The sequence below is a fragment of the Merops nubicus genome, unplaced genomic scaffold (genome assembly GCF_000691845.1).
Source record: "Merops nubicus isolate BGI_N331 unplaced genomic scaffold, ASM69184v1 scaffold36233, whole genome shotgun sequence".
In the NCBI taxonomy this organism is placed as follows: Eukaryota; Metazoa; Chordata; class Aves; order Coraciiformes; family Meropidae; genus Merops; species Merops nubicus.
Genome location: NW_008601594.1, coordinates 5,104 through 16,269, shown reverse-complemented (window position 1 = coordinate 16,269; position 11,166 = coordinate 5,104). Strand labels below are relative to the sequence as shown.

General features: G+C 49.9%; 1 protein-coding gene across 2 annotated transcripts in view; it reads right to left on the bottom strand.

Annotated features, from left to right (window-relative positions):
• Positions 1–4,654: 4,654 nt before the first annotated feature.
• The window catches only part of MAPK13 (mitogen-activated protein kinase 13), an 11,479-nt gene continuing 4,967 nt past the window's right edge, over positions 4,655–11,166 (bottom strand). For both annotated transcript variants that reach the window (XM_008938043.1, XM_008938044.1), the window contains 9 exons: positions 10,457–10,565; positions 10,149–10,178; positions 9,240–9,287; positions 8,227–8,341; positions 7,849–7,920; positions 7,242–7,321; positions 6,697–6,775; positions 5,248–5,424; positions 4,655–4,954 (listed from right to left, as the gene is read on the bottom strand). In XM_008938043.1, the coding sequence (XP_008936291.1) occupies positions 4,875–4,954; positions 5,248–5,424; positions 6,697–6,775; positions 7,242–7,321; positions 7,849–7,920; positions 8,227–8,341; positions 9,240–9,287; positions 10,149–10,178; positions 10,457–10,565 (790 nt within the window). In that variant the 3' untranslated portion in view covers positions 4,655–4,874. The remainder of the gene's footprint in view (positions 4,955–5,247; positions 5,425–6,696; positions 6,776–7,241; positions 7,322–7,848; positions 7,921–8,226; positions 8,342–9,239; positions 9,288–10,148; positions 10,179–10,456; positions 10,566–11,166) is intronic.

Here is an 11,166-nt window from a genome sequence, read left to right as displayed (position 1 = left end):
GCTGTGAGGTTCTCCTCCTAGGTCGGTGCCTTGCCCGCAGGAGCCCCCCAGGCCACTGGAGATGAGCAGCTTGGATTTTGGCCCGGGCTCGTTGGGGTGCTTTCATCCTGCACCCACTTTTTTTTTTTGGCAGGAGATCATGGGGTCCCCCAAAATGAGCAGGGGCATCACCAGGTGCCAGCATCCCACCTGTCTGCTCCCTGTAGCCTTGGCTCTGCCACTGTTAGCCCAAACAAGCAACATCAAAACAACAGGGGGAATAATAAGAGCCTGTATTTATTTTCCAGTCTGATATTTAGGTCTAGATGGCCTCTGAATGCAATGGGGTGGAAGGACAGCAAGAGAGGGACCGAGAGCAACGAGCAAGGAAGAAGTTAGTTTGCAACTGAGATCTAAGTGGTGAGATAGAATTGCAGAGGCTCCTACACTTATTTTTTATAGAGCATACCACATCCTTGGGCACACGTACGCTCCAGCTCCCACTCAGAGCGTGCAGAGTATTGCATAATATTGCCATGGGAATTTATAGAATTAACAGAATTGTTTTCAAAGGAAAAAATGAATGTTATTTTCCCTCATTTACAGCCCAACTGTAGATCTTTTGTCTTTTAACGTATGTCAACTGGAATCCAGGGCAGTGAAACAGTCTATTGACAAATCTGTTTTGCAAAGTACTGTGGAGCAGAGCTTCAGAAGCAGGGAAAACATGTTAACTTAATGCTGAACAGGCTCACAGGTCAACCTCTACACGCTCCTTCCTCTGTGTGCTTTAAAGAATCCACATTATAACTTAAATAATAATGCATTCTGTTCTTGTCCTGCATGGAAAAATAGCCTGTGAAAGGGTTAGAAATAAAGTCCCAATACTCTCACAGGTTGGCACAGGATCTCACCTGGGTAGGATCTTGCCCAAAACACAGGATTTACCATCACAACAGAAAAATCAACAGGTATTTGCTTCTGAGGCAAGTGTTGAGAAGCTGGTTAAACAGTAAATAATTTTGACACTTCATCTTATTTTCTTTCTTTAAGTTAGAACTTAATTATAACAGTATTACTGCCATTTTTTTCTAGCCCTTCCCATCTCTTTAAAAAAAAAAAAAATTAAATATGACAAACTCCTTTTGACCTCTGTTTTGAAGCTTTATATTCAGTTTTGCACTGGAATTGGCTTATTCTAATCACATTAGGCTCCAGTCTTGCCCAGATTTGCATATATGCTTAATGTCAAGTGTGTGAGCAGCCTGTTGGTTCAGTGGGACACTCGTGCACAAAGCCATGCACAGACAGCTCTGAGGACCCAGCACCATCCCTCACACCACCAAAGCAAGTTTTCCATCATTTAGTTTTATGGTAGAGCTGTAAAACTGATGTGTTCCTTTAAAAAAAAACTGCCTGAACTTATCTCAAATCCCAGAGGCACAATTTAATTCAATTTCTTCACTCGCCCAGTTTTTAAAGGGTGTGAGTTGAAAACCAGCCTCAGATGAAAGCGGTGGCCAAGAGAGCTCCAAGAGAGCTGGGCACCTTCAGCTGGGTTATAACCCCCTCTGTCTTTATTCAATATATAAAATACACTTAAAAAGGGGCACAAATTATCACTGGGAATAGAGAACTGACCTTTTTTCTTTCTTGATGCATAAGTGTCAATAATGAGTAATGTTTGTATCTCAGCTTCTGCTTTTTGTTCCGTGGCTGTTTTCTTCAGAATCATTAAAATTAATGCAGTTGCTGAAAGGGATCCAAGTGTGTCAATGGTTAAATCCTGATACCTCCAAGGGAGGAGCTTCAGCAACCCCAGGGACCTGGGGGTGCTGAGCCTGGAGCAAAGGAGGCTCAGGGGAGACCTTCTGGCTCTGCACAGCTCCTGACAGGAGCCTGGAGCCAGGGGGGGGTCGGGCTCTGCTCCCAAGGAACAAGGGACAGGACAAGAGGAAACAGCCTCAAGTTGCCCCAGGGGAGGTTTCAGTTGTCCCTGAGGAACAATTTCTTGCCCTGGAGGGTTGCCCAGGGCTGTGCCAGGCTGCCCAGGGCAGTGGTGGAGTCCCCACCCCTGGAGGGGTTTCCAAGCTGTGGAGATGTGGGGTGAGGGACACGGGGCAGTGGGGACCTGGCAGGGCTGGGGGATGGTTGGACTCCATCATCTTAAAGATCTCTTCCAACCAGAACAATTCTGTGCCTTGTTTTAGCTGGGAAGAGAAGAACAACCATAACCACATTACCAGCCCGTGGCTGCTGAGCCATGTTAAGGGAACTGCAGAGGACTGGGAGCATGTTCCCCAATCCCTCCTGGAACTACGCCGAGGTGCCACCACCCCAGGTACAGGCTGCAGGAGGGTTCTCAGACGTGCTTATCCTTGTCCATGTTTTTCTTCTCTCCCATTATCACATACTTAAAGCCTGATAAAGGTGGTAGCTCCAGATTTCGGGGGGCTGTGCAGAGGGTTTTAGGGGATGCTGGGATTCAGAGCTGGGAGCTTTCCTGGGGAGCAGGGGATGGACAACTTCCCTCTGGGAGCTGGGCTCTGCCCAGCCCGTTCTGAACACAATGTGTTGAAAGTGGAGGTGGCAACACTGTGTCTGCCCCACGTTACTGAGTTCATACCTTCTCCACACATACTTTCCTACAGCCCTGGTCACTGCATGCTCCCACTTCTCCACAGAGAAGACACTTGGCACATGTCCCTTGGGATGGACTTTGGAATGACCAACTGAACCTGACCATAACAGGGAAGAACCCAACGATGAAGATATTTGTGCTGCAGTCCAAAGGTGTTCTCACAACTACCAGTCATACCTACCTAGCACTGAACTCTGGTGACTAGATCCATGAGCTGTGGATCTGCAGATACACCAGATTCAGCACAGCCTGAAAATCTTGATTCAGCAGGGGAAAAACAGATTCAGCAGAGAACACCAGATTCAGCACAGGCTGCTGGGCACACGTGCTCTGCCCAGCTGGGTGCCAGCAGCACTGCACAGTCCCACCACGTCACACACGGGGACTCCCAGCATCCCAGAGAAGGCAATTTCTTGTAGCTATTAACAATTACTCACTAAGTGAATTAATTAAAATTTGCATAGACAAATAAGAAACGCAAAACCTCAGTGAAAATGCAGTAAGGAATCTGTGAAGCTCTTGTTTGCAAGGATGTTTTCTAGCCTGCAGTGGGTTTTGTGGGATATTCTACTGAATAAGATTTTCATAGATGCAATTTATAATGATGCCAATCAAAGGAGCTAATCTGATACCAAGAAACTGAGATACCTGAACTTATTTTCCATGCTCACTGAGTTGAATTCTTGTGTTCCTCTCTCTGCTAATGCTAGATTGTTCATGTAACGTGCTTTTCTTCTTTTCCCCTACCAATAAATGAACATTTTTTTAAGAGCTGAGCCTTAGAACTGACAACTGACCATTTTCCAAATGATCATTTTAAATGTCTCTTCATGTGGAGGAAAGAGGAGCTGTTAAAGAGCTGAGGCAGAGGATCCCTGCTCTAACTGATCCCCTGGGGCAGAAGGAATGAGACCGTGTGGGGTCAGGTCGCTGAGCTGGGTAAGGGAACACCAGCTCTGCTGGGAGATAAAGGCAGCCGGGGTGACTCAGCAGAGAGAGTGCTCGGCCCGAGATAAGAGTGGGGGAGAGAGAGCGGCCGGGGAAAGCAGGCTGGGCAGAGGGGGAGGGCAGCAGGACTGTGGGATTATAGCCCAGCTCCTTGGAATACCCAGTCCATCCATGTGGGAAGTGGTCTGGAATTCCTAGGATGCTCCCTGGAACATGTGAGGAGGAAAGGCTGAGAGCCCTGGGGCTGTTCAGATGGAGAAGAGAAGACTCAGAGAGGATCTGATCAGTGCTGAGCAAGAGCTAAAGGGCCCCGGGGGGCAAGAGGCTGGGGCCAGACTCTGGTCAGTGGTGCCCAGGGACAGGACAAGGGGCAACGGGCACCAACTGGAACCCAGGAGGTGCCACCTGAGCAGGAGGAGAAACTTCTCTGGTGTGAGGGTGCAGAGCCTGGAGCAGCTGCCCAGAGAGGCTGTGGAGTCTCCTGCTCTGGAGAGATCCCAACCCGGCCTGGCTGTGACCCTGGGCACCCTGCTGTGGGGGAGCTGCTGGAGCAGGGGGGTAGCGGAGATGATCTCCAGAGGTCCCTGCCCACCCCACCACGCAGGGACTCTGTTTGCAGCTGGCAGTAAGGAGGACACAGCACTGATCAAAACCCACGGAAAGAAAGAAGCAGAGGGAAAAAAAGAAAGAGGCAGCAACAGCTGTCTGGAGGGTGAAGAGCCCTAGCAGGGAGCTGGGAGCATAGCCAGAGTTTGGAGCTGCTCTGAACAGCACTGATCCCAAGATCGACTGGATTCCCCCAGTGTCCTGGAGCCAAGACCATCCCAGCAGGCTGGCTGTGCTGGAGGCTGTTTGACTGCCCAGGAAACAGGTGCACTCACAGTTAGGTCAGATGAAGCTTCATTATGCTGAATTTCACTGTTTCTGATTATTTTCCTTAGGAGTGACTTCTCAGACAATTTAACCTTTTTCTTTACCTTAGCCATAATTAATGTACCAAAACTTATGCTTGGGAAGACTGTGAAGGGAGCAATGAGACCCTTACTCTCTCAAATGGATGAATATGAAAAAAAAAGTCTCCCACTTGAAGTTTCAATGAGAATATATTTATCTTTTGCAGTGAAAACTGTCTGGGGCACTTCCCCCTTTAGTAGAACAAAGTCCAATGCCCACAGCACGCTGACACCCTGGTGCTGGCACACAAAGGAGTCCCACAGGCCAAACGATGGCCACCAGAGAGGCAACCTGGAGTAAATCCAGCGGGTCATCCAGGAGAGGTGAGTCCTGGCCATGGCCACACCCGTGGCTATAGTGACATCCCACTTCTCTTCTTGGAGTCCTTCCGGGCGATGGGACTGAAGGACAGGATCTCCTTGTAAATGTGCTCTTGAAAAACAGAACGAGATAACCATGAGCGTGGGATTTTAGAGGATGCAAAAATGGAAGTTTGAGTGTCGTGTGTGCAGAGAGGATGTGGCGGGTGTAAGCTAGAAGAGAAAGATAAAAGAGAGGCAAAAAGAGTCTGCCTGAAGAGCTGGAGGGGTCTCTGCTGGACACAAAGGCAGGAGCAGGGCAAGGGAGGTGCCAATGATCACCAGCAGGTGACTGCAGCTTCCCTCAGGAAAGAGAGATAGGAAAGTCCCATCTGAGACAGGAACCTCACAAGAAGATAAACTCACTTCTCCACTCATCTGTGGAAAGCTTTTCGTGTTCCAGAGAATCATCATAGGACTGTTGTGCTTCTGTCTCCTCCTCCAGGTCTCGGAACTGGTCGAAGTAGGGGTGAGCCAAGGCCTGTGTCGCGGTGAGCCGCTTCTCCACGTCCAGCTGCAGCATCTTGTCCAGCAGGTCCACTGCTGCAGGAGAGAAGAGGAGCAGGGCTCAGCAGGGCACGGTGGAAAACAGGCACCCTGCTCCCAAACCCTGCAAGTGAGGGGACTTGTGGTTCCAGTGCTACGTCTCTAGACCTGAACATGAAAGAGGTTCCTCCACCTGGCCAAGGCACCGTGGAGCTCCTGTCAGTGGGGAAGCAAAGTCCACCCAGCAGCAGCCTCAGGGAGCTCTTACTAACAGGGCTGGAGGTGTAAATTGTGCAGAAATAAGAGCTAGGTCTTGAAGGAGCCTCCCTGTGCAGAACATAAAGACCACGCCAGTAATTCAAAGTATTTTTCAGTTTTAATCACCTGCTTTCACTCTGACCCCCAAAACTCAAAGTAGTCTTAACATGAGTCATCTGTACAGAAATCTGTACACCCCTGGTAAACAGGAAGGCAGGAAACTCTGATACCAACTAGTCAGCTCCAGTCCCCCTTGGTTTATCTTAATGCTTTCTTCCTTTCAGCTTTTAGATGAGTTTTGCTCACTCTCACCTCTAATCTACTCAAGAAAAGAGCTCCTGGTGAGAGGTCAATTTTTACCCTGAAAATTGCACATCTCAGCTGCCTGTGAAGTATCAATAGATCCAGGGGTTCAACCAGCCTCAAAGCTGTACTCTGAAATCCAACTTTTTAAAAAATGACTGGAGTGGGCTGTGGGGCTCTCTTAGCACTGTTCAAAACCTGTGGTGCCTTAGCTATCAGGCTGAACAAAGAAGAGCTGGTTTGTTTATCTTAATACTGATCATAATATCATCTCCTTGGCTACAAGCAACAACCTCAGGGGGCCAATATCAGCCAAAATTCATCCCAACTCTCATACCAAGAGGAGCTGATGCAGGCAACTGTCCTATCACCATCACCCACAACCCTGACATCCCCTTATATCCAGCACCCACTTCCTTCTGGTTGGTTGATACAAAAGTCAGTTTATCTCTTCTTTAAATATTGTGTGTTACAGGACATGTCTTCTTAAAGTAAAACCCCAAAAAAAGTAGTAGAGGGCCAAGAACAGCAGAAGACCTAGAACATTACCATTGTAATGCCACTAAAGAATCATTTTGCATTTAATTCACACATATTTGCCCTGAGGAGGGGCAGAGGCACAACCTGTGAGGGAGAAGGTAGGAAGAAATTATAATAAAGAGGAGAAATAAGGTTGAGAAGGAGGAAGAATAAGATTGGAGCTGTGGCATTCAAGCTTGGCTCCTTTCCTACTGTGAAAACTCATGAGAAACACTGGAGATCACTTACCCTGAGGATTGGCTTTGGGGAAAAGCACAGACAAATCCTTCTTGGGCATTTTAGGAAGGGACTTGATATAATTCTTAGCCTGAAAGAGAAAGGGAAGGACATTTACTGCATGTGGACAAGTGCAAGGGGGCTGTGAAATGTCCCCCTGGGGTCTTCATGGCTCAGGGGAGTGATGGCGAATGAAGAGAAGAGCAAATCATCCTGGATGTCACAGTTTGGTGCCCAGTTTGCAAGGAGCTACTTTTATCATTGAGATACAGAAATATTCCTGCTTTAAGGGCCAAGCTGGAGAGCAGAGGAGGTTGGTGGTTTGCTGGGGCATCAGGCACCTCACCCAGGAGTCCCAGCAATCCACACCAGTTCCCAACACAACACCAAATCCATCAGATGTGGCACCAGCAAGGAGAAACATCTTCCTTGCCAAGGGGGAGAGGATGTGGCCCACTCCTCTTCCCTGCTGCTGCAGAGGCAGCACCTCTCCCACCCCAGAGACTCCCCCCCCCCCCTCTGCCAGCCAGTCCCGAATCCACAGCCAGGTTCCTTACCGCTTTGTCCTCCAGCTTCTCCAGGAAGTCTTCTCCTGGATGCCCCGTTACTTTCAGGATCTGAGTCAGCTGATCGAGGTCTGGCAGGCTGTGTTAAAGCTCACCCAGCTAGGATTGAGCCCTGGACACCCCCGGGGGCTCAGCCTGAGGGCTGAGAGCTGGAGAGCCCAGGGCTCTGAGGGAGCTACGAGTAGGTTACAATACAAACCCAACAGAGCTGGACAAGACTCAGCGTGGCAAAAAGAGCTCCAAGGCCTTTTTCCTGGGATGCCATTTCCATCAAGGGATAATTTTGCAGGCACAGCTCTGCCAGGGCACACGCCCATGGGCTTGGGGATGGAGCTGTGGCCACGCAAGGTGAGGCTGCTGATGCAGACCACACGTGTCCAGCACAGAGGTGCTGGATTTTAGGTGTATTTCTAAGGCTGGCTTGGCCCCCTCCTATCTTCTGTCCATTTTCCTCACCAGAAAGACTGGTCCCTACAAATAGCTCCTGGTAACCCAGGCTGAAGCTTGATTTTCTCAGTAGCCTCATTCATAGAAGCCCTCTCACACACATCAGGAATTATTACTCCCCCTCTGGGGAAAATCTCAGTGGAAAGGATACAATCTTTTCCTTTGAACAGCGTCTTCCCAGTCAGCATCTCTGCCATGATGCAGCCGATAGACCAGATATCCACTGTTCAGAGAGAACAAACAACAAGGAGGAAAAAAACCAAAGAAAAGGACAGCAAAAAGGCAGCAACGGTTGCTGGGGCTGTTGCTTGCAGCAGGCACGGATTTAAATTTCACCCATTTTCCACCCTCCCCTCTCCTCCCTCTGCTGCTCAAATCTCTGCGTTCATTATGGGCCTCGCTCGGCTCCCGGGGGCACCGAGGAGGAAGCAGAAAAGCCTCGGGAGGGGAGGTGAGCTCTGAGCAGAGGTGGCAGCGGGATCCCCGGGGCGGGGCCCGTGCCAGGGCTGGGCTGGGCAGCTCAGCTCACCCGTCTGGTTGTAGTGCATCCAGCTGAGGATGACCTCTGGGGCTCGGTACCAGCGCGTCACCACGTAGCCCGTCATTTCCGCGTCCGCGTGCCTGGCCAGCCCGAAATCCAGGATCTGCAGTTCACCAGAGGGAGAGGCAGGAGAGAACAGAGAGATCCTACCAGCAAGTGAGAATCTACCTCGAAGCCAGAGAACAACAAAGCCCCAGCTACGCCACAGCCACCCCCCGGGACGCTTCCAGGAACTAACAGGTTTGTCTTAATTCCAGCGTGGATTGCAAGCTGGCTGCAAAACCAGTTGTTGGGTGAGGACCCTGCTGAAAGGATTGGTGCTGTGCACTACCTGGAAGGCTACTTCCTTTTTTTGAAGGTTAAATTTAAGCTCTGTGAGCTCTAATTGAGCTGTTCTGTAAGCAAGCATTGGAGGCTTGCTCCCAGCCCACCGTGACTCACCCTCTCCTCTAAAAACACCCTGCAGCTGACAGGGGACGGCGTCTCCCTCAAGACTGGAGCTGAACGTGGCTTGACCCAGCCTTTGTGGGCAACAGAGCCATTCCCTGGAACACACCTCCCAGAAATCACATGCTCCAGCACCACACCAGCAAGCTGTGAGGAAACCCTCCAGAGCAACACTGGGCTCACCACCTCCCCAGGGAGAACCCCTGGCTAACTGTGGCTGAGCCCAGCTGCCCCCCAGGGATCATCCACCTCAGCGAGAGCTGGGCAGCACACTGGATTTGTTTAGGAAGTTGTTAGGCACTGCTGTGCCACAGGAATTTCAGTGACAGGATGTTCGTCCCCAGCCTTGGGCCCTGATTCAGCAGGTGACCTCAGCAGGTGACCTCAGCAGGTGACCTCAGCAGGTGGGTATTTCCCACTGCCTGCAACCGCTGAGTAATGAAACGCCCCAAAAGTGACTCTGGGAAGGCTGGAGGTAACGTGACGGTGCCAAATTCTTTGTTCCTCCACGCTCTGATATGCTACGTGCTACAAAGCGATGCTCTTCCACCTACCTTCAGCTGACAGTCTTCATTCACAGCCAGGTTGCCAGGCTTCAGGTCCTACAACAGACAGGAGCAGAGTGATAAGGATGGTTTGAGCTGCAGAGCATCACCTCGAGCCTCAGGCAAACCTCTGCTCGCCTTGGTGGGATCCTGTAACATCCCAGGTCCTGGATTAATTAAAGACACCTCGCCTGCCATATTGTACAGCCTGAAGTGGAGATCTGATTTTTTTCTGAAACAGTTTAAGTTCCAAAAGCATCATAAAATGCTTCTGAGCTCATCAGAAAACGCAGCATTTCCTCAGAATGCTGCAGAAATCCCAGCACGTATGAGATGTAGGAGGGGAAAGAGGGAAGATGCCAGAGAGACCTTGGGGGATAGAATCACAGAATGGTTTGGGTTGGAAAGGGACCTTAAAGATCATCCCATGAGCAGGGACACCTCCCACTAGACCAGGTTGCTCAGAGCCCTGTCCAGCCTGGTCTTGAACACATCCAGTGATGAAGCATCCACAGCTATGCTGGGCAACCTGTGCCAGCATCTCATCACCCTCAGAGTGAAGAACTTCTTCCTCATCCCCAGTCTAAATCTCCCCTCTTTCAGTCTGAACCCATCACCAACACTGGAAGGCCACCAGAAGGTCTCCCTGGAGCCTTTTCATCTCCAGGCTGAACAACCCCAACTCTCTCAGCCTGGCCTCCCAGCAGAGGGGTTCCAGCCCTCTAACATGTTCACATTCCTCCTCTGAACCCACTCCAAGAGGTCCCTATCCTTGTGTCAGGGGAGCTCCAGAGCTGGAAGAGCTCCAGAGCAGCTGAGGCCATGAGTGAAATAACACTTAGGAATTTCTTAACTTTATGACCAAGCTGTGTTTCTCCTAAACAGATAAAATCAGAGTAGGAGCACACGTGGACTTACCCTGTGGATGATGCCAGCTGAATGGATGTACTGCAATAAAAAGAGAAGCCACAATGTGAGCACCAGCAGATGAGACTTTCTGTTCCCCAGCAGAGAAGCTGTGAACAAGAGCTGAGCTGACCTGAACAGTCATTTTATTGAGGTGTGCTGGAACAGGAGCAGTTCAACAGCAAATCTCTCTTCTCAAGGGATACCATAAACCCCCAAATCTTCCTATGCAGTGTTGGGAGGGGATTTAGTTGTGGTCAGCCCAGAGGTGACGTATAGAGGAGCAACGGGGAGTCATTAACTCCTCCAGACCCACCTACCTTCAGCCCTTTCAGCATTTGGTAGACCAGGTACTGGATCTTTTCATCACTGAATTCATGTCCCATGATCTTTTGTAAATCTGTCCGCATGTATGGCATCACCAGGTAGCTAAAAGGCAGTAAGACAAGGCCCTGAGTCTGGAAGAAGGATGTAGGGAACCAGGCTAGCCTTGTTCTCACTTGGAGGGGTTTGGGGCTGTATAACTGACTGTAACTAAGGCACTCTGTTGTGACAGTGCTCCTGGGCAACTGCAGCAATGCTGGGATCTCAGCCTGCACTGGAAACTGCTCTTTCCCCTCCCCTTACATCAGATGTCTGACATCAAGCAAGGACGTGGATCTTTCAAACTTTGTTGATCCTGAATTAGTTTACTTTAGACCTCGAGTGATCAGCTCTGGATGATCTTACACCACCCTGGAGCTGAGATGTCTTGCACAATGCAAAGAGTCTTGCAAAAGTGCTGCGTTGGCTCCCAAATTTATCTCTGCAATGTTCTCCAGCCCTGCCTCAGAAGGCAACATCTAGCTTCCTTCAGTCTTTGGCCTGCCTGCTCACACTGCTCATTAGCTGACAGTCTTCCAGGAAGAACTACTCAAACCTTCAAACACTTTTCCTGCAGGCTGCCAGCAGCCAAAACCCCAAACCCAGGCACACGCTGGGGGGAAAAAAACACTGGGGGGAAAAGGCAGATGTGTAAAATTCTCTGTTT